Source organism: Hyperolius riggenbachi, chromosome 10 (assembly GCF_040937935.1).
Source record: "Hyperolius riggenbachi isolate aHypRig1 chromosome 10, aHypRig1.pri, whole genome shotgun sequence".
Taxonomy (NCBI): Eukaryota; Metazoa; Chordata; class Amphibia; order Anura; family Hyperoliidae; genus Hyperolius; species Hyperolius riggenbachi.
In genome coordinates, this window is record NC_090655.1 from 9297415 (window position 1) to 9319544 (window position 22130).

General features: G+C 44.4%; 1 protein-coding gene across 2 annotated transcripts in view; it reads right to left on the minus strand.

Annotated features, from left to right (window-relative positions):
* PYROXD2 (pyridine nucleotide-disulphide oxidoreductase domain 2) overlaps window positions 1–22130 on the minus strand; it is a 150092-nt gene that overhangs the window by 120282 nt on the left and 7680 nt on the right. For both annotated transcript variants that reach the window (XM_068255352.1, XM_068255353.1), the window contains exons 2-3: window positions 19569–19588; window positions 6050–6143 (exon numbers count right to left, since the gene is read on the minus strand). In XM_068255352.1, coding sequence (XP_068111453.1) covers window positions 6050–6143; window positions 19569–19588 — 114 coding nt within the window. The remainder of the gene's footprint in view (window positions 1–6049; window positions 6144–19568; window positions 19589–22130) is intronic.

Consider the following 22130-nt stretch of genomic DNA (forward strand, 5'->3'; position numbering starts at 1 on the left):
GTTCAGGGTTATGAATTTATGCACATGGTATTTACACCTTATTTCAAATATTACAATTCCAAACATGCAAGTGTTTAAAGGAAACCAGAGATACAAGATACAAGAAGGATTTATTCGCCAAGTACGGTGGAGCCGTACTGGGAATTGCTTGTGGTACACATGGCTTAGGCAAAGTACAACAGCAACAGTTGTGCATGTTACACACATGGCTACATTTACATATGATGACAGCACTTAACAATACAGTACATTTACAACTACGTTTAAACAGGCTAGCAGCATAAACAGTACGATAACATTACGATAACATTCGGAGTGGTATAGTGTCAGAGTTGCAAAGGGAGGCGGAAAGTGCAGAAGAGAAGGCGGAGAGTAATGCTGAAGAAAGGCAGTGTGAGTAGGGATGCAGAGGAGAAGTGGCATAGCTGCATCAGAGGCAGACGTGCTGGTTGCAGGCTAGGAGGTGGAAAGTCAGGGGTCTGTGTTGTTCAGCAACAGAACAGCCTGTGGGAAGAAGGAATTCCTGCGCCTGGTGGTCTTGTATGGGATGGTGCGGAAGCGCCGGCCAGATAGGAGGGGCTCAAAAGAGGCGGCTGCCAGGGTGGGAGGAGTCGCGGGAGATCCAGGTGGCCCTCTTCTTCATCCTTGCCTTGTGAAGGAGTTCAAGCGGTGACAGGGGCGAACCAATGATCCTTTCCGCCTCACCAATGACTCTTTGCAGTTTGTGTCTGTCAGTAGCTGATGCGCTGGCATACCAGACGATGACTGAGGAGCAAAGTATGGACTCCGTGGTGGCGGTGTAGAAGCTGGTGAGCAGCTCCCGAGGCATGCCAAATTTTTTGAGTTGGAGCAGGAAAAATAGCCTCTGCTGTGCCTTCTTCTGAATTTTGATGGTGTTCAGCTTCCATTTTAGGTCAGACGACAAGGTTGTGCCAAGGAACCGGACCAATGAACGCTTTGGCACAAAATAAACATATCTCCTGATAGATTTTACAAAATAAATGCTATACCTGGTATTTTCGCCGCCCTGTGTGCCGTTTTTTGTGTTTTTCTTACTAAAACTCCATGCCAAACACAGTTCATCAGAAAGGCATATTATTTAGTGGGCTGTGTGCAAAATGAAATCACCATTTCTAAAAACCTCTTATGACTAACAAATATAGATAAAAAAAATAGTTTTTCAATATACCCTTACATTAGCAGCTCCTCCCATCTCATAACAGCTCTGTGATGCTGCAAATATACAGAGCAGGAAAGCAGAGCCAGAAGGGGGCAGGCTTGGGCTTGAAAAGACATCAGAGAAGACTGACTCAGCTGTAATGATTCCTGAGCAAAGCCAGACTGAATACTCAGTCTGGGATTTTATCAGCGCTGATAATAATAAGCAGGCTGAGCAGTGAAGGATGAAACAGAGAGCAGGGTAGGTGTTTTCTCTAACGTTCCAACTGATATACTGTATATGGTGAAATACATGAGGGTGCTTTGTCTCTGGTTCACATAAGGCCCTTGACGGTAGAGTGTTTTTATAGGCGTATAAGCTGCTGGATTAGCTGGTATCAGCACACCTCCCAAATTTTTGAGATAAGAAAGAGGGACACGTAAGCCACACCCCTGCCACACCACAAACCACACCCCTATTCACGCATAATATAAAGATTTCATAAGAAAAATATGCTGTTTTATAACTCAAACCACACTGGTCCTTTCTATCCTGGTTCATTTTCCTTCCTATTCACATTTGAAAATAAGAAATGTATCAATGTAAAGGATGGGAATAAAATTTAGAGTCAATTAAACACATTTTTCAGTAGAAAAATACATATATTTACATAGATCTGTGTATCAGTCCTGAAAGAGGGACAAAGGAGGAAGAATGAGGGACAAAGGGATATGGTTCCCAAAGAGGGACTGTCCCTCCAAAAAAGAGGGACAGTTGGGAGCTATGGGTATCCGATGAATCGATGTACAGAGGCGCCAGTAGGATAAAAGGTACTAAAAGGTTTAAAACATCTAGGTGGTGGTGGTGGGCCAACCAACCTAAAACAGACACAATGCTGTCAATTAAAGTCAATGAAAATTTATTTACATACTCCAACAAGAGTATGTAAATAAATTTTCATTGACTTTAATTGACAGCATTGTGTCTGTTTTAGGTTGGTTGGCCCACCACCACCACCTAGATGTTTTAAACCTTTTAGTACCTTTTATCCTACTGGCGCCTCTGTACATCGACTTATCCAGCGATCCACCCTTGGTGGAAGGGTGACACACCCTCCTTTCTTCTATCACAGAGAGCGACATCTTAATCCTGAGTGGGGACAGGTCTATACTCCCCACCTGCCTATACAGTGGTTGCCTGAGAAGTAACCCATGTTTGTGAGTATAATACTTACCTTTCATATATTTGCATTTGGGCTAATACCTACTACACTATATTGGGCTCTCGGTTTGTCTGCTTATATGGGTATCCGATAGACAACATTACTAACGCTGGGTACACACGATACGTTTTTACGCTCGATTTTAAACCCGATCGTTTATTCCGCTCGATTCTGCAGTTGACTGTCTTATCTTCCGCTCATTTTTCTTATATTTTTCCATTCACTTCTATGAGAAATCGAGTCAAAAAACAATCGGAAGGAATAACGGACATGTCGGAAATGTATCTGTTGAACCCATCTATCGGGGTGAAAACATATGGTGTGTACACAGCATTAGTGGTAACGTCTTTAAAGAGAATCTGTACTGTCCGATTTGTACAATAAAAAACATACCAATCAAGTCACTGTGATCTCCTGGGTCCCTCTTTGCCGCTTCCGCCACTCCCTGCCGCGATCCTGGCTTTTAATCGCCAATTTTAGGCAGTGTTTACAAACAAAAAACATGCCCGCTAACCAGGAAGTGATGTATGTATGTGTGTATATACATGTACAGTATACTACAAGTTTTTATTGCATAGGGAATTATCTGAACTCCAGTCCGGTATTCTCACAGTTTCTCAGCATGGGCAACTCCCTCCCCCCCCCCAGACAAGCTGAAACAGAGAGCAGAGACCTGTCTGTGAGGAATAAAGAAAGCACACACACAGAGCCTGCAGGGGGCGTGGAGGAGGCGTGCATAACTTCTCCCTATCACAGCAGAGGCAGCACCTTCCTCTCTGGGTCGACAAAGCTTGACAAAGAAAAGAAGATTAGGTATATTACAGAGACAGAGCAGCTAGAACTTTTTTTTACAGAGTCTCTTTAACAGGAATTGAAAGGACAGCACAAACGCGAGATACTGTAACCCCTCCACTCCAATCTGGACAGAAAGTAGTATACAATATTCAAATTAGCCATGGGGTATACATGCGCTGCAATCCCACACACTCTCCATTGATAGAAAAGATAACACTCTGGATAGCATATCAAATCATTTTTAAAACAAATACAATGATGGGTGGGTTGTTAGCATGTTGTCCTTTTGATTTGTGGAGAAGACATTACCGCTAAGTCAAGACACAGAACATTTATATCGCGCTTTTCTCCTGGCGGACTCAAAGCACTAGAGCTGCAGCCACTAGGGCACGCTCTATAGGCAGTAGCAGTGTTAGGGAGTCTAGCCCAAGGACTCCTTACTGAATAGGTGCTGGCTTTCTGAGCAGGAAGAGCTGAGATGCTAACCCAAGTCTCCTGTATCAGAGGCAGAGCCCTAAACCGGTACACTACCCAGCCACTGCCATAAGTTATGCTATCTTTCCCAGGTCATTTCCAGACAGCAATTATGTCTCACAGATGAGGAAAACAAAAGTTTGCTTTCTTAAAACAGAAGGTATTTTCAATAATTCAGGTGGGAGTGAGCTTGAGATGTCTCCCAGTGCATCACTGCAGAATATATGCAAATTATCCTTTGTTGTCCCTGTAAGCTAACCACACCTTCAGATCCGCTGGAATGCAATGATGTGTCAGCTTGTTGAGACACTGAAGCGGAAAAAATATTATGATATAATGATTTGTATGTGTAGTACAGCTAAGAAATAAAACATTAGGAGCAGAGATATAAGTCTAATATGGTTTCTAGAACAGGAAGAGTTAAGAAACGCCAGTTGTTATCTATGCAAAAGAGCCATTGAGCTCCATGACTTTCAAAGTCGCAGAGAGCTCTGTCTTCTGAAGCTTGTTATCTCAACTGTCAGTCATTGTATTTTCTTTTTACAGAGGAAGGCCAGTGAACTTTTGAACTGTCCTCTGCAGAGAAAATCACTTAGAATGCTGAGAGAATGCTGAGTAGTGTGTAAACTGCAAATATTAGCAAATGATGCAATGTTATAAAAGACACTATATAACTGAAAATAAAAATATGATAATATTTTCTTTGCTACTAATGTTCTAGTCATTATCCGTACTACACAACCAATTTATGATATCATAATTTTTTTTCGCTTCAGTATCTATTTAAATATACAGAGCCACAATAATCCAACATGCATACAGACTGTTTCAGACTGTTTGGTCTTCATCAGTGCATGACATGGATTAATGTGACTCTATGGAGTAGGACTTGAAAAACCCAGAGTTACAGATTACCCAGGAATCTCATGGTGAACCAGAACTCCCAGAAGTGTGCAAGGGGCTACAATGAACCAAAAAGCCCCCTTACTAAAATGCTATGGAAAACAAAAGTTTGCTTTCTTAAAACAGAAAGTATTTGCAATAATTCAGGTTGGATTATTGTGCTTGAATTGGAGTGAGGAGTTCACCCTGTACTGGTAGATCAGGCATATCAGAAACAATAGATCCTTCAGCACAGCCAGGCACAGTCTTTGGGGCCTGTAAGGTACAGCCATTATTACCCTGGATCTGTCCTGAATTATTCTGTGAAGGATCCTCAGAAATGGCACGACTGAGGAATGGATGTCGCCAATAAGGGAACAGAACAGTTCTCATTCAGAGCTGTCCTTTGTTGCAAAGCGATTATTGGAGCCTATAGCTGTTCCTGATGGCTCATTTCAGCTACTTCAAAATGTTGCTGTTGCTCTAAGTCAGTTATGGCTAACCTTGGCACTCCAGCTGTGGTGGAACTACAAGTCCCATGAGGCATTGCAATACTCTGACAGCTCTAAGCATAACTTAGGGAGGCAGAGGCATGATGGGATTTGTAGTTTTGTCACAGCTGGCGTGCCAAGGTTACCCATCACTACTCTAAGTAGTAAACTGGTCTTTGATGAGTGAATGATAGTCTTTGAAGGGTATTGCAGACTCTTTCTACTACTTTGCCATTTGATGACTATTGACATTTGCTGCTGGACAAAGTACTTGACTCACGTCCGAAGCCAACACCCAGTCAGCAAGGAGTCCCTGGGCAAGACTCCCCAATACTGCGGGGTTGGCCAAGTTGCGCGCTACCGGAGCCGCCAGTGGCAGAACGAAAGGGACCCAGAGGACGCCAAGGGAGCTTGCGGGCTACGGTGGGCTGGACTCCTCGGGTAAGTTCAGATTCCATTTTTATTGTCTGTTCAGTCATCTTCAGTAAACAATCGACAAGGTGGTGAGAAAAACTACCGAAGAAAGTCTCCAGGCACTCTTGTGAATTGCATTTTATTTTATTATAGGAAGCCTTTTGACTAGCTTATTTAGAACATTTTAATATTGTTGTTATTCTTCTCAGCTATAAGCAAAGTGCTTCCCCCTCCATTTTAATTCCAGGTTGTCAACAACACAAAATGTAAAAAAAACCCAAATACATCATCTGTTCTGTCAGTCAGGAAATGATAGCTTAGCATAAAACTTAAAGAGAAACTCCGACCAAAAAATGGAACTTTATCCCAATCAGTAGTCGATACCCTGTTTTCCATGAGAAATCTATTCCTTTTCACAAACAGACCATCAGGGGGTGCTGTATGACTGATATTGTGGTGAAACCCCTCCCACAAGTAACCCCTCCCACAAGAAAAGTTTGAACTTTTGTGGGAAATAGCTGTTTACAGCTGTTTCCAACTGCCAAAAACCATGCAGCAGCTACATCACCTGCCAACAGTAAAAATGTTCACTGGAGTTCCTCTTTAACAAACCTGGAATAATTTCCTCAGTCACTGCAGCTCCTCCAATCACATGTCGCCTCTCAAAGACCGCCGCCTTCATCCCCGACTTCTGAAGATAAGCTGCCTGATGAAAAAAATAAAAATTGCATGAAAAAGATGGATAGATACTGCAGATAGACAGACCCTCTCATCTTAAAGCAAACCTGTAGTGAAAATAAACTTGAGATTTTGAATTGTATGTGTAGTAGAAGAAATAGAACAGTAGTAGCAAAGAAAAAAGTCTCATATTGTTTTCCAGTACAGGAAGAGTTAAAAAAAAAACCTTCATTTGTCATCTATGCAAAAGAGCTGAGAAGCAGCTTGAGATAATGTTTTACTGCAGGAAAATTTAAAGGATCATTATTTCTGCTCTGTTTTATAGTTTAAACGACAAATAGTGTGCCTTATCAGAATGAACACGCCTTATCAGAGTTAACACGCTTTATTAGAGTAGCATAGCGAGCGGTACGAACTTATGACTGCTAATTGGCAATGACGAGAGCTCCACTTGTCCTGCCCTGAGCCCCTGGGGGTCCAATCACTTTGAAGGACATTATCCCCACACTTTGATTGGCCCAATAAGCTGCCTGTCAAGTTTTCTGTCAAGTGACATGTTAACTCTGATAAGGCATGTTAACTCTGATAAGGTGTGCTATATGTTATAGTGAATCAACCCCAGAGTGTGCTTTTAAAACTGCAACTGTGACAGTATGATGCAATGTTATTAAAAAAAAAAAAAAAAAGCTATGCTTGGGGGTCTGATCAATTTTCAATCTTACCATTTTTCATTTAGAAGAGGAATTGAATTATTTCTTGATTGGCTACAAAATGAACCATGTATGGTCAGCTTTATAGTTTGCCTGCTGTCCGTAGCATTAGGGCCGGTTCTAGAATTTTTGCTGCCTGAGGCAAATTTGTGAGGTTGCGCCCTCCCCCCTCCGGATTTGGAATGATCGCACAGCACCCGACAGTTTGCACTGCGCATTATAGTCACGTAGCAACCAAGAAAATTACACCCACAGTATAGGTAGGTGGCCAGGTATAGGTGGCCCCTGTATAGGAAGCCAAATATAGGTGCCTTCAGTATAGCTAGCCAGGCATATGGGCCCCCAGTATAGGTAGCAAGGCATAGGTGACCCCAGTATAGGTTAGCCAGGCATAGGTGGCCCCTGTATATGTAGCCAGGTATAGGTGGCCCCTGTATAGGTAGCAAGGTATAGGTGGCCCCTGTATAGGTAGCCTGGCATAGGTGCTCCCAGTATAGGTGGCCTGGCATAGGTGTCCTCAGTATAGGTAGCCAGGCATTGATGCCCCCAGTATAGGTTAGCCAGGTATAGGTGCCCCCAGTATAGCTAGACAGGCATAGCTGCTCCCAGTATAGGTAGTCAGGCATAGGTGACCCCAGTATAGGTAGCCAGGCATTGATGCCCCCAGTATAGGTAGTCAGGCATAGGTGCCCCCAGTATAGGTAGCCAGGCATAGGTGACCCCAGTATAGGTAGCCAGGCATAGGTGACTCCAGTATAGGTAGCCAGGCATTGATGCCCCCAGTATAGGTAGTCAGGCATAGGTGCCCCCAGTATAGGTAGTCATTTATAGGTGCCCCCAGTATAGGTTAGCTAGGCATAGTTGCCCTCTGTATAGGTTAGCCAGGTATAGGTGCCCCCAGTATAGGTTAGCCAGGCATAGGTGCTCCCAGTATAAGTGGCCTGGCATAGGTGCCCTCAGTATAGGTAGCCAGGCATAGGTGCTCCCAGTATAAGTGGCCTGGCATAGGTGCCCTCAGTATAGGTAGCCAGGCATTGATGCCCCCAGTATAGGTAGTCAGGCATCGGTGCCCCCAGTATAGGTAGTCAGGCATAGGTGCCCCCAGTATAGGTTAGCCAGGCATAGGTGCTCCCAGTATAAGTGGCCTGGCATAGGTGCCCTCAGTATAGGTAGACAGGCATTGATGCCCCCAGTATAGGTAGTCAGGCATCGGTGCCCCCAGTATAGGTAGTCAGGCATAGGTGCCCCCAGTATAGGTAGTCAGGCATAGGTGACCCCAGTATAGGTAGTCAGGCATAGGTGACCCCAGTATAGGTAGCCAGGCATTGATGCCCGCAGTATAGGTAGTCAGGCATAGGTGCCCCCAGTATAGGTAGCCAGGCATAGGTGACCCCAGTATAGGTAGCCAGGCATTGATGCCCCCAGTATAGGTAGCCAGGCATTGATGCCCCCAGTATAGGTAGTCAGGCATAGGTGCCCCCAGTATAGGTAGTCAGGCATAGGTGCCCCCAGTATACGTAGTCAGGCATAGGTGACCCCAGTATAGGTAGCCAGGCATTGATGCCCCCCAGTATAGGTAGTCAGGCATAGGTGCCCCCAGTATAGGTAGTCAGGCATAGGTTCCCCCAGTATAGGTTAGCTAGGCATAGTTGCCCCCTGTATAGGTTAGCCAGGTATAGGTGCCCCCAGTATAGGTAGCCTGGCATGGGTGCCCCCAGTATAGCTAGCCAGGCATAGCTGCTCCCAGTATAGGTAGCAAGGCATAGGTGACCCCAGTATAGGTAGTCAGGCATTGGTGCCCCCTGTATAGGTTAGCCAGGTATAGGTGCCCCCAGTATAGGTAGCCTGGCATGGGTGCCCCCAGTATAACTAGCCAGGCATAGCTGCTCCCAGTATAGGTAGCAAGGCATAGGTGACCCCAGTATAGGTAGTCAGGCATTGGTGCCCCCAGTATAGGTAGTCGGGCATAGATGCCCCCAGTATAGGTTAGCCTGGAATAGTTACCCCAGTATAGGTTAGCCAGGTATAGGTGCCCCCAGTATAGGTTAGCTAGGTATAGATACCCCCAGTATAGGTTAGCAAGGTAGGTGCCTCAGGTATAGATGCCCATAGTATAGGTTAACCGGGTACAGTTGCCCTAGTATAGGTTAGTCAGGTACAATTACCCACAGTATAGGTTAGCCAGGTACAGGTGCCCCCAGTATAGGTTAGCAAGGTAGGTGCCCCTATTAGGTGGTCAGCCTGAACCACCCCCCCCCCCCCCCCCCGGCTGCCGCTTTCAGGCAGCATTATTGGCGGACTGGCCCTGTGTAGCATGGGCGCGCACCCACGCATGCGCACAAGCCGCCAACCTGGCCAAGTCGCTGGCCGCTACAGAGGGGATAGCAGAAGACCGGGTGAGAGCAGGACTGCAGCAAGGGCCACAAGAGACTTCCAGGGACTTTAAAACCACTGAGGGGTTTTACCCCTTCAGCACCAGAGCAATTTTCACCTTTCAGCGCTCCTTACATTCACTCGTCTATAACTTTATCATTACTTATCGCAATGAAATGAACTATATCTTGTTTTTTTCACCACCAATTAGGATTTCTTTAGGTGGGACATTATGCCAAGAATTATTTTATTCTAAATGTGTTTTAATGGGAAAATAGGAAAACATTTGGAAAAAAAAATCATTATTTTTCAGTTTTCAGCCATTATAGTTTTAAATAATGCATGCTACTCTAATTAAAATACATGTAAATTATTTGCCCATTGGTCTTGGTTATTACACCGTTTAAATTATGTCCCTATCACAATGTTTGGCGCCAATATTTTATTTGGAAATACCGGTGATTTTTAAAAAAAAATTGCCTCCATCACTATTTACAAGCCCACAATTTATAAAGTAACAGTGTTATACCCTCTTGATATAAATATTTAAAGAGTTCAGTCCCTAAGGTAACTATGTTTTTTTTTTTATTTTTTTTTTATTACACAAAAAAAATGGTAACAATTGGGGAGTGTGGGAGTTAATGAGTTAATTTGTGAATAATGTAGAATAACGTTTTTGTATATGAAAAATGTTTTTGGGTGTAGTTTTACTTTTTGGCCACAAGATGGCCACAGTACATTTTTGTGAATGCGTCCTGCAAGCGTACGAAGTACGCTTGTTCAGGGAGGCTGGGAAACATTTTTTTTCACAATGATCGTGCTACTTCTCATAGAAGCAGCACGATCATTGCTGGGAGGCAGAGATCAACGAACGGGAATGGTTTTTCCCGTTCATTGATCTCCGGGCGAGCGGCCGGCGGCGTGCAGGAGCGCGCGCAGACAGTGGTGGCAGCGACGGGGGGTACGCATATCTACGCTCCGGGCGGGGAACTCAAGTCCAATGGAGCGTAGATATACTGTACCCGGGCAGCGAAGTGGTTAAGAACTCCCAGGTAAGTGAGATGCTTTCATTATTTTTTTAGCCTCATGTATCCTTTAAAATACTTTAAAAGCACATTCTAAACAACCAAAAAACAAAGTTTACACTATATATCCAAATTCAGAATGACCTGAAAGTAAATCATTGATCCACTAACGAAGCGGAAACGCAAGGTCCCGACATGTTGGGAACGTCCGCTCCGATGAGCGGAACGAAGCAATGTGAACTTTCCCATAGGGAAAGCATTGCTGCGGCTGCTGTGTTCCGCTCATCGGAGTGGAACGTAGACTGAAAACAGCCTAATGTGAACTTAGCCTAAGGCGTCTTTTCTCTAGACTAAATAAACCTTTCTTGGTAAGTGAGACCTTCCATCCCACGTATCAATTTTGTTGCTCGTCTCTGCACCTGCTCTAAAACTGCAATATCTTTCCTGTAATGTGGTGCCCAGAACTGAATTCCATATTCCAGATGTGACCTTACTAGAGAGTTAAACAGGGGCAATATTATGCTAGCATCTCAAGTTTTTATTTCCCTTTTAATGCATCCCAATATTTTATTAGCTTTAGCTGCAGCGGCTTGGCATTGAGTACGATGTCTGAGTGCTCAGCATATTATGTCACTGATGTTCTGTGTCACCTTTATGACACAATGCCGGGTCACACACTGTTCAATTAACCCTCCAGAACGTTATCGAATCTAACAAAAATACCAACAGTGCAGGTGGTAGGAGTATCCAATCAGGTGCCGAGGAAAAAAAATGCACAAAGTGATCATGGTGATATACAGTGGCTTGCAAAAGAATTCGGCTCCCTTGAAGTTTTCCACATTTTGTCACATTACTGCCACAAACATGAATCAATGTTATTGGAATTCCACGTGAAAGACCAATACAAAGTGGTGTACACGTGACAAGTGGAACGGAAATCATACATGATTCCAAACATATTTTACAAATAAATAACTGCAAAGTTGGGTGTGCGTAATTATTCGGCCCCCTGAGTCAATACTTTGTAGAACCACCTTTTGCTGCAATTACAGTTGCCAGTCTTTTAGGGTATGTCTCTACCAGCTTTGCACATCTAGAGATTGATATCCTTGCCCAGGGGCGGCGCCAGGGGGGTGCAAGGGGGTGCTCGAGCACCCCCTAGAATTGTCCAAGCACCCCCAAAGCACCCCCTGGAGTGAACTGACTTCAGGCGTCTAAAAGACGCCAAGTCAGTTCACACAGCGGCAGCACGGAGCAGCAGGCAGGGCTACGGTAAGATGGCCGCCCGGAGCCCTGTTTTGCAGACTTCGAGTCTGCAGTGCATGGCTTCGGGCGGCCATTTTCCCGTAGCCCTGCTCTCTGCATGCAGGCAGGAAGTCTCGTCGTGACGTCGGGAAGGAAGAGGATCGTGGGCGCGCGGGCGCTGCGCGCCACAATGAGGTCGGGACTCGGGATAGGAGGTCGGGAAAGAAGGTCTTCTGGCTGTAGGTGAGTAAATGGGTTTTTCTTTTCTTTTTCAGGTGATGCTGATTGTGCATATTGGGGTCATATCTGCTACGGATTGTGCATATTGGGGTCATATCTGCTACGGATTGTGCATATTGGGGTCATATCTGCTACGGATTGTGCATATTGGGGTCATATCTGCTACGGATTGTGCATATTGGGGTCATATCTGCTACGGATTGTGCATATTGGGGTCATTTCTGCTACCGATTGTGCATATTGGGGTCATTTCTGCTACCGATTGTGCATATTGGGGTCATTTCTGCTACCGATTGTGCATATTGGGGTCATTTCTGCTACCGATTGTGCATATTGGGGTCATATCTGCTACAGATTGTGCATATTGGAGTCATATCTGCTACCGATTGTGCATATTGGGGTCATATCTGCTACCGATTGTGCATATTGGGGTCATATCTGCTACCGATTGTGCATATTGGGGTCATATCTGCTACCGATTGTGCATATTGGGGTCATATCTGCTACGGATTGTGCATATTGGAGTCATATCTGCTACCGATTGTGCATATTGGGGTCATATCTGCTACCGATTGTGCATATTGGGACCATATCTGCTACCGATTGTGCATATTGGGGCCATATCTGCTACCGATTGTGCATATTGGGGCCATATCTGCTACCGATTGTGCATATTGGGGCCATATCTGCTACCGATTGTGCATATTGGGGTCATATCTGCTACCGATTGTGCATATTGGGGCCATATCTGCTACCGATTGTGCATATTGGGGCCATATCTGCTACCGATTGTGCATATTGGGGTCATATCTGCTACCGATTGTGCATATTGGGGTCATATCTGCTACCGATTGTGCATATTGGGGTCATATCTGCTACCGATTGTGCATATTGGGGTCATATCTGCTACCGATTGTGCATATTGGAGCCATATCTGATAACGATTGTGCATATTGGGGTCATTGGACGTGTTTTTTGTTAAAATCTGCTCACATTACGTGTATTTTCTTGAGAAAACCTGCACAATTATGTGAATTTTCTGGGAAAAGGGTCACCAAAACTTGGGCCCTCTGTCTTTGCGTTGCACTTTTAAAGGGAACCCGAGGTGAGAATAATATTGAGGCTGCCATATTTATCTCCCTTTAAGCAATACCAGTTGCCTGGCTGCCGTGCTGGTCCTCTGCCTCTTATTCTTTCAACCATAGACCCTGAACAAGCATGCAGCAGGTCAGGGGTTTCTGACAATATTGTCAGAACTGACAAGATTAGCTGCATGGCTTGTTTCTGGTGTAATTCAGTTCACTACTACAGCCAAATAGATCAGCAGGGCTGCCAGGCAACTAGTATTGTTTAAAAGGAAATAAATATGGCAGCCACCATATCACTCTCACCCTGGGTTCACTTTAAATTACAGTTAGCCCCGCCCTCATCCGGTCATGACCACGCCCATTTTTTCGCCGCGGCGCGCTTTGCGCGCCGCAGGTTGTAGCCACACCCATTTTTTGCCGCGGCGCGCGAAGCACGCCGCAGGTCGTCAGCTCCCCCGGAAATTGGTCCAGCACCTGCATAGCACCCCCTAAAAAAATTTCCTGGAGCCGCCACTGTCCTTGCCCATTCTTCTTTGCAAAACAGCTCCAGCTCAGTCAGATTAGATGGACAGCGTTTGTGAACAGCAGTTTTCAGATCTTGCCACAGATTCTCGATTGGATTTAGATCTGGACTTTGGCTGGGCCATTCTAACACATAGATATGTTTTGTGTTAAACCATTCCATTGTTGCCCTGGCTTTATGTTTAGGGTCATTGTCCTGCTGGAAGGTGAACCTCCACCCCAGTCTCAAGTCTTTTGCAGTCTCCAAGAGGTTTTCTTCCAAGATTGCCCTGTATTTGGCTCCATCCATCTGACCAGCTTCCCTGTCCCTGCTGAAGAGAAGCACCCCCAGAGCATGATGCTGCCACCACCATATTTGACAGTGGGGATGGTGTGTTCAGAGTGATGTGCAGTGTTAGTTTTACGCCACACATAGCGTTTTGCATTTTGGCCAAAAATTACCATTTTGGTCTCATCTGACCAGAGCACCTTCTTCCACATGGTTGCTGTGTCCCCCACATGGCTTGTGGCAAACTGCAAACGGGACTTCTTATGCTTTTCTGTTAACAATGGCTTTCTTCTTGCCACTCTTCCATAAAGGCCAATTTTGTGCAGTGCATGACTAATAGTTGTCCTATGGATAGATCCCCCACCTGAGCTGTAGATCTCTGCAGCCCTTCCAGAGTCACCAAGGACCTCTTGACTGCATTTCTGATCAGCGCTCTTCTTGTTCGGCCTGTGAGTTTAGGTGGACGGCCTTGTCTTGGTAGGTTTACAGTTGTGCCATACTCCTTCCATTCCTGAATGATCGCTTGAACAGTGCTCTGCTCCGTGGGATGTTCAAGACTTTGGAAATCTTTTTGTAGCCTAAGCCTGCTTTAAATTTCTCAATAACTTTATCCCTGACCTGTCTGGTGTGTTCTTTGGACTTCATGGTGTTGTTGCTCCCAATATTCTCTTAGACAACGTCCGAGGCCCTCACAGAGCAGCTGTATTTGTACTGACATTAGATTACACACAGGTGCACTTTATTTAGTCATTAGCACTCATCAGGCAATGTCTATGGGCAATAGAGTTGGGCCGAACGGTTCGCCTGCGAACGGTTCCATGCGAACTTCAGTGGTTCGCGTTCGCGTCCCGCAGGCGAACTTTTGCGGAAGTTCGGTTCGCCCCATAATGCACCATGAGGGTCAACTTTGACCCTCTACATCACAGTCAGCAGGCCCAGTGTAGCCAATTAGGCTACACTAGCCCCTGGAGCCACTCCCCCCCCTTATAAAAGGCATGCAGCGGCGGCCATTACGCTCACTCGTGTGCCTGCGTTAGTGAGAGTAGGGCGAGCTGCTGCAGACTGTCTCTCAGGGAAAGATTAGTTAGGCTTAGCTTGTTCCTGGCTGCATACCTGTTCTGTTCAGTGAACCTGCCACTGCATACCTGTTCTGTGAACCCACCACTGCATACCTGTTCAGTGAACCTGCCACTGCATACCTGTTCTGTGAACCCACCACTGCATACCTGTACTGTGAACCCACCACTGCATACCTGTTCTGTGAACCCACCACTGCATACCTGTTCTGTGAACCCACCACTGCATACCTGTTCTGTGAACCCACCACTGCATACCTGTTCTGTGAACCCACCACTGCATACCTGTTCTGAGAACCCACCACTGCATACCTGTTCTGAGAACCCACCACTGCATACCTGTTCTGAGAACCCACCACTGCATACCTGTTCAGTGAACCCGCCACTGCATACCTGTTCTGTGAACCCACCACTGCATACCTGTTCAGTGAACCCGCCACTGTATACCTGTTGTGTTCTGTGAACCCGCCACTGTATACCTGTTCAGTGAACCTGCCACTGCATACCTGTTCTGTGAACCCGCCACTGTATACCTGTTCTGTTCAGTGAACCCGCCACTGTATACCTGTTGTGTTCTGTGAACCCGCCACTGTATACCTGTTCAGTGAACCTGCCACTGCATACCTGTTCTGTGAACCCACCACTGTATTCCTGTTCAGTGAACCCGCCACTGCCGTCACTACACAAACAGCTGTTTGCGGTGCGTTACACAGTGAGTTTGGTGTGTCAGTGTGAAGCAGTACCTTAATTACACTACCTGATTGATGTATACACATGCAAGATGTTTTAAAGCACTTTAGGCCTGTCATTTAGCATTCAATGTGATTTCTGCCCTTAAAACGCTGCTTTGCGTCAAATCCAGATTTTTCCCGGGGACTTTTGGTGTGTATCCCACTCCGCCATGCCCCCCTCCAGGTGTTAGACCCCTTGAAACATCTTTTCCATCACTTTTGTGGCCAGCAGAATTTTTTTTTTCAAAGTTCGCATCCCCATTGAAGTCTATTGCGGTTTGCGAACTTTAACGCGAACCGAACCTTCCGCGGAAGTTTGCGAACCCAGTTCGCGAACCTAAAATTGGAGGTTCGGCCCAACTCTAATGGGCAACTGACTGCACTCAGACCAAAGGGGGCTGAATAATTACGCACACCCCACTTTGCAGTTATTGATTTGTAAAAAATGTTTGGAATCATGTATGATTTTCATTCCACTTCTCACGTGTACACCACTTTGTGTTGGTCTTTCATGTGGAATTCCAATAAAATTGATTCATGTTTGTGGCAGTAATGTGACAAAATGTGGAAAGCTTCAAGTGGGCCGAATACTTTTGCAAGCCACTGTAACTGATCACCTCCACTGCTAATAAGTTCTGCGGCTCTGCAAGATCAATCTGCCAGTGTGTGGCCAGCATGAGGTTGCGTACACACATCCAATCTCTTTTGGCCAATTTTACCACCATTGACCAATGAAGTTTGGCTGTGTGTACCAGGCTTAAAGAGAACCTGAACTGAAAATAAAAAAATCAAATTAACCATACCCAGGTCATGCTTACCTCTTGTGTAGTCTACTACTCAATCTCTTTCTCCTCTCCTGCGTCCAATTTGTCCACTGTGATCAATGGATTTCTCCGTCCTCCATTTTGAAAATGGCCATTAACCCATAACAGCTTTCTGGTCAGCACACCGTTAAACTGTAATATCACTCACTTGAGCCATAGGGAAACATGGACATTACCTTGCACATTCAGTTGTAACTGACAGCTGCTGATATATAACTGACAGCAACTTGTATATTTCAGTTCTGACAAAATATTGTCACAACTGGAAGGGATCACTGTAAGAAGTGAATGTTGAGCTTCTGAGAGGAACTGACGGTGAGGTAAGTGTGTAATATTCATTTGCAGCTACATCATGTGTTTATTTTAAATAATTTTACTCGCTTCAGGTTCCCTTTAAAGTGAATCAAGCACCCTTTTTAGCATGCATGGCATCTCAATAGCACGTGAAATATGCATGCCAAGAATGTGGCTCATTAACCACTTTGTCCTCCTTGACGTATAAAAACGTCAAGGAGGACAGGCGCGCTCCCGCGGCCGATCGCGCGCGTGCACTCCTGGCCGCGGAGTCGGTAGCCACGGAATCAATTTATCGGGCTATGGAGCCCGATCATTGATTCCTCTCCCCCGCTGAAAAAGCGACAGCTTCTCTCGGAAGCTTCGCTCTTTCTGAAGCTGTGTCCCTCTAAGCGTACATTGTACGCTTAGAGTGACGTCATGTAAAAAAAATCGAGATTGCCATCTTGTGGCCAAAAAGTAAAACTACAAGTAAATGCCCAAAAACATTACAATACACCAATATTTCCCCAAATAAAACACTTTTATATCCCACCCTCCCAAAAATGCCCACATAAAATGTTTAATAAAAAAAAACAAAAAAAAAACATTACTATAAAAAAAACAAAAAACATAAATATTTACCTAAGGGTCTAAACTTTTTAAATATCTATGTAAAGATGAAATATTTCTCTCTATTTTTTTTTATAAGCTTGTAAATAGTGATAGATGCAAAACGGAAAAAATGCTCTTTTATTTCCAAATAAAATATTGTCGCCATACATTGTGATAGGGACATAATTTAAACGGTGAAATAACCGTGACAAATGGGCAATTACAATACGTGGGTTTTAATTATGGAGGCATGTATTATTTTAAAACTATAATGGCCGAAAACTGACAAATAATGAATTTTTTCATTTTTTTCTTATTCTTCCTGTTAAAATGCATTTACAGTAAAGTGGCTCTTAGCAAAATGTCCCCCCCAAAGAAAGCCTAATTGGTGGCGGAAAAAACAAGATATAGATCAGTTCATTGTGATAAGTAGTGATAAAGTTATAGGCTAATGAATGGGAGGTGAACATTGCTCGGATGCATAAGCTGAAAACGACTGAGATGTTAAGTGGTTAATAAAAAAAAAACTTTACACCTGTTCTTTTTACATTTAAAAGTTTAGTAGAGGGTTTTGTTACCCTACTTCCGAGGGCTGCCTGACATCAGAAGGTTCAGGCAGATAATTACTAATGTAATTCATTTATTGCACACATTAGCAAAGAGCAAACAAAAGCTTAGAAGCTTTAATCGGCAGGGAGGGCGGGTAAATAGGACACTGTGCTTCAAAGAGTTTAGAGAAGTCACAGATGCTATTTTCACATCTTTCCTCGGATAAATAATGTGCAGTTAGAAAGGGAGGGGGGGGCCCGCCAGGGTATAAAAGCCATTCAACATATAATGGGGAATGATGGACTTTTACCTTTTAATTCCCTTAAAAGTGCCTTTGATCTACCTAATAAAATGTTCTTCAGATACCTACAACTTCGCCACGCTTATAATACTCAATTTAAGGACAGTAGGCCACTTTTGGTCTCCTGCGATATAGAGCAAACACTAATGGTAGAGGACCTGGACAAACCTCTTTCGGTAATATATTTTGGTCTTATGAATAATAATACTCATAGTCTTTCAAGATGTCAGTCCAGATGGAACGAGGAAGTTCCGGGATTGGATGACAAGGACTGGGAGGAAATCTTAGAAAACTTTGTCAAAGTACCGATATCTGCTAGAGACAGATTAATACAATTTAAATTTCTCCATCGTACTTATCTTACTCCTGTACAAATGCACAAAATCTCTACCTCCAATACTCCCAATTGTCCTAGGTGCAACGTCGATCCTGGAACTTTCTTCCATATGTTTTGGGACTGCCCTCATATATATTCATTTTGGTCTAAAATTAATGACCTAATTAATGAAATTCTGCAAACACAACTAATACTCTCTCCCCGGGCATTTCTGCTGGGACTGTTAGACGATACCCCACCGGGTAAACACCCCCAATACTTAATTAGAATCCTATGTTTCTATGGTCGTAGGGAAATTCTCCGCACCTGGAAATCTGATAAACCTCCCTCCTTCAACTACTGGAAATGTACTATCATGAAGGCCCTGCCTTTATATCGTTTAACGTATAAAAGCCGCAACTGCTCCGGTAGATTTGACAAAATCTGGGCCCCCTGGTACAATAATGTGGAAGCCCTCCCCTCTGGCCCAGAGGAATGACCTCACTAGCAAATTAGCATTCTTCTTGTTCAAATTAGGGAACTGGGTCGAACTTAGTGTCTACTAGTCCTGGTTACAGAGGCAAGCACTGGAAACTTTCTGTCTTAATTCTTCCCCCCCCCCCCCCCCCCCCTCTTTTTCTCCTCTTTCTCTCCCTAATTCCTCTCACTTTCTCTACAGTTGGCATAGCTTAAGCAACTCTGACCAACTCAGGAGATGTAATAATGCTGGATATCCTTACATATGTCTCAAAGACCCTAATATGTAATCCGGTTTTGTTCATACTGTATTGAATATATGTATATACTGCATAAGATGCTCACAGCTTTCCTTCCTTTATGTTTTACTTCCCATGCAATTTCATATTGTATACAACTGTAGCTCATCTAATTACTGTCCTTTTGGGTACCTGCGTGTACTTGTTGTGCGTGTTTTCTTAAAACTCAATAAAATTAATTGTTAAAAAAAAAAAAGAAAGGGAGTGGGGAATATGGCAGCTCCTATAGATATTAGAAACCAGGAAAAAAGTGGTGCTTGGTCCCCAGACTTGTACACACGTTCCAACCTGCATGATAGTTGGGCAGATTGATCCTCCGGTTGGATCTGGCAAACAACCTGTTATCAGTTGGTCATCTGGTTGTTTGCCAGCCGTACACACGCCCAACTTATCGCCCAACAGACCAAGTTTGAAAGATAGTTGGGTAGATTGTTGGGACGTGTGTATGAGCCTTAAGACACTAAACATTTAATCAAGCCTCATTTATAAATATAGAACAAAAAAACTAGATAGTAACTTACCGCAACTAGACCATTGTGACCTGCAAAAGACAAAAATATTAAGGAATACTAAATAAATATATATAGCTAAAATTCTCCACATTAGTCCATACATGTTAACATATCGTCTACAATAAAAGGTCAGTGTGTACAAAAGTGAAGTTTCAGTTCTCTTTTTTTTTACTGGAATTTTCAATGAAAACTCCAGGATCCCCCTCTTCACTCCTTTTGGATGAACCCCTGATCATGTGATTATGCCTACTAAGATGCATTCTGGGAGAATGACATCAGCAGAGGATGAAGATAGTCCCACCCACTCTCTGCTCCTCTATAGCTCAGCGACTGAAGAAGCGGTCTTTTAGTTCCATAGGTTGCTTTTGAACAAGCGGAATACTTAGGACTCTGTCCATGTCCATGCTTGCCATACAGTTCACCCCCAATGTGACGGGAAATGAGCGCAATCCGAGTGTGGAGGCGACTAGAACCACACGTGTCGACAAATGATACACGGTGCAGTTATTGTATGGCTGCCAGAAATTGCCAGATGTCACATCTAGTGAGGGGACACTGCTGCTCAAATACAGCTGCATAACCTCTGAATTATTTGCATCCTATTGACCATCCCTAATGCCTGTTTCCCCATATTGCAGATCGAGGTCTCACAAATCTCACCTCCTCTGTAAACACGATTGCCCCTGATTGACCTGCCCACCAATTTAGCCCGTGAAAATAATATATTCTGTCCACCACTTTGCTTCTACACTGCGCTTTGGATTTATTTTGACTTAAGTTATTGAGCTGAAAACTGGAACCATGCTGAAAATCAATGCACAGCGCAGTGTGATCTCGTTATAGTAAATTCTGATATAGTAAACATTCAGTAATAGTAAGCTAAATGCCCAGGTCCTGGCCAAGCACCATTATAAGTATATGGGGCAGAGCCAGGACAAGGTCCTCCAGCACCCAAGGCGGAGACACCAAAGTGCGCCCCTCCATCCCTCTCACCCCAGCCGTCACACAGTGATTGCTATTAGACTAAGAGGTGCCACAGGGCCCACACCCCCCCCCCCTCCCCAACACATTAATCTCTAGTTATCTGGCTTACAGTCACTGCCATGTATCCCCTGAGTGAGTTGTGCGCCCCCTCCTACACTGCGCCCTGAGGCTGGAGCCTCTCTTGCCTCTGCCTGGGCCCTGCACCCCCTCCTACACTGCACCCTGAGGCTGGGGCCTCTCTCGCCTCTGCCTCGCCCTGCACCCCCTCCTACACTGCTCCCTGAGGCTACAGCCTCTCTCGCCTCTGCCCTTGCTTGTGCATGGCTGCAATGCTACAGTATCATCCAGGCTGCACAGACATGTGGACAGAGGAGCACACGATCAGTACTGTACCTGCATTAACTGGTGATACCTATGCTTCCTGTGCATGCTGCTTCCAGATTACTGAGGGAATTGCCTGTCCTCTGTGACTTGCTTGTGCATGGCTGCAATCCTACAGTATCACCCAGGCTGCACAGACATGTGGACAGCGGAGCACACTATCAGTATTGTACCTGCATCAGCTGGTGAGACCCATGCTTCCTGTGCAAGCTGTTGTGTTATTGTTGCATACAAATCCCTGCATTATTGAGCACCATGCACTGTGATCTAGCTTAGACACTGTCTGTGCTCGCTTGCTGAAGCATTGAAAAGAAAAAAATGACTCCCAGTTACTGACTTAGGGCCGGTGCACACTTAAAAGCACTAGCGTACTCACAAACGCTCAGCGTTTTTAGAAGTGATTTTTTTAAAGCGATTCTAAGCATGTGCCTAATGAAAAGTTTTGCCTAGCAATTTATGGTGTAGCATTTTTTTATTTTTTGTACAGTAGAGCTGGAAGTGTACAGCTTTTGTAAAAAAAAAAAATCAACTCAGAAATGCTGCAGGACGAGGAAAAAAAAATCACATCGCTCTGGTGTGATCCATCCCAAACAGCATCCGTATGCTTCTCACTACAGTTGTCCTTTAAAGAGAAACTCCGACCAAGAATGGAACTTTATCCCAATCAGTAGCTGATACCCCCTTTTACACGAGAAATCTATTCCTTTTCACAAACAGACCATCAGGGGGCGCTGTATGGCTGATATTGTGGTGAAACCCCTCCCACAAGAAACAAGAAGAGTACGTACTCATGGCAGTTTCCTGTCTGTGAACCTTGCTGCATTGTGGTAAATAGCTGTTTACAGATGTTTCCAACTGCTAAAAAAGCATGCAGCAGCTACATCACCTGCCAGTAGTAAAAATGTCACCATGTAATAAATGTCAGAATGTAAATCAGGGATTTAAAATATTTGACAATGGGCAAACACTGACTAAATCATTTATAAATAATTGTAAAAATTAAGCACTTTTTTTTTCATTACATTATTTTCACTGGAGTTCCTCTTTAAATTGACACTGAAAGAGAACCTGAACTGAAAATTAAAAGTCAAAATAAACTTATGCAGTTCATACTCACCTCCTGTGTAGTCTGCTCATCAATCTCTTTCTCCTCCCCTGCCTCCCATTTGTCCACTGTGATCAATAGAATTCCCCATCCTACATTTT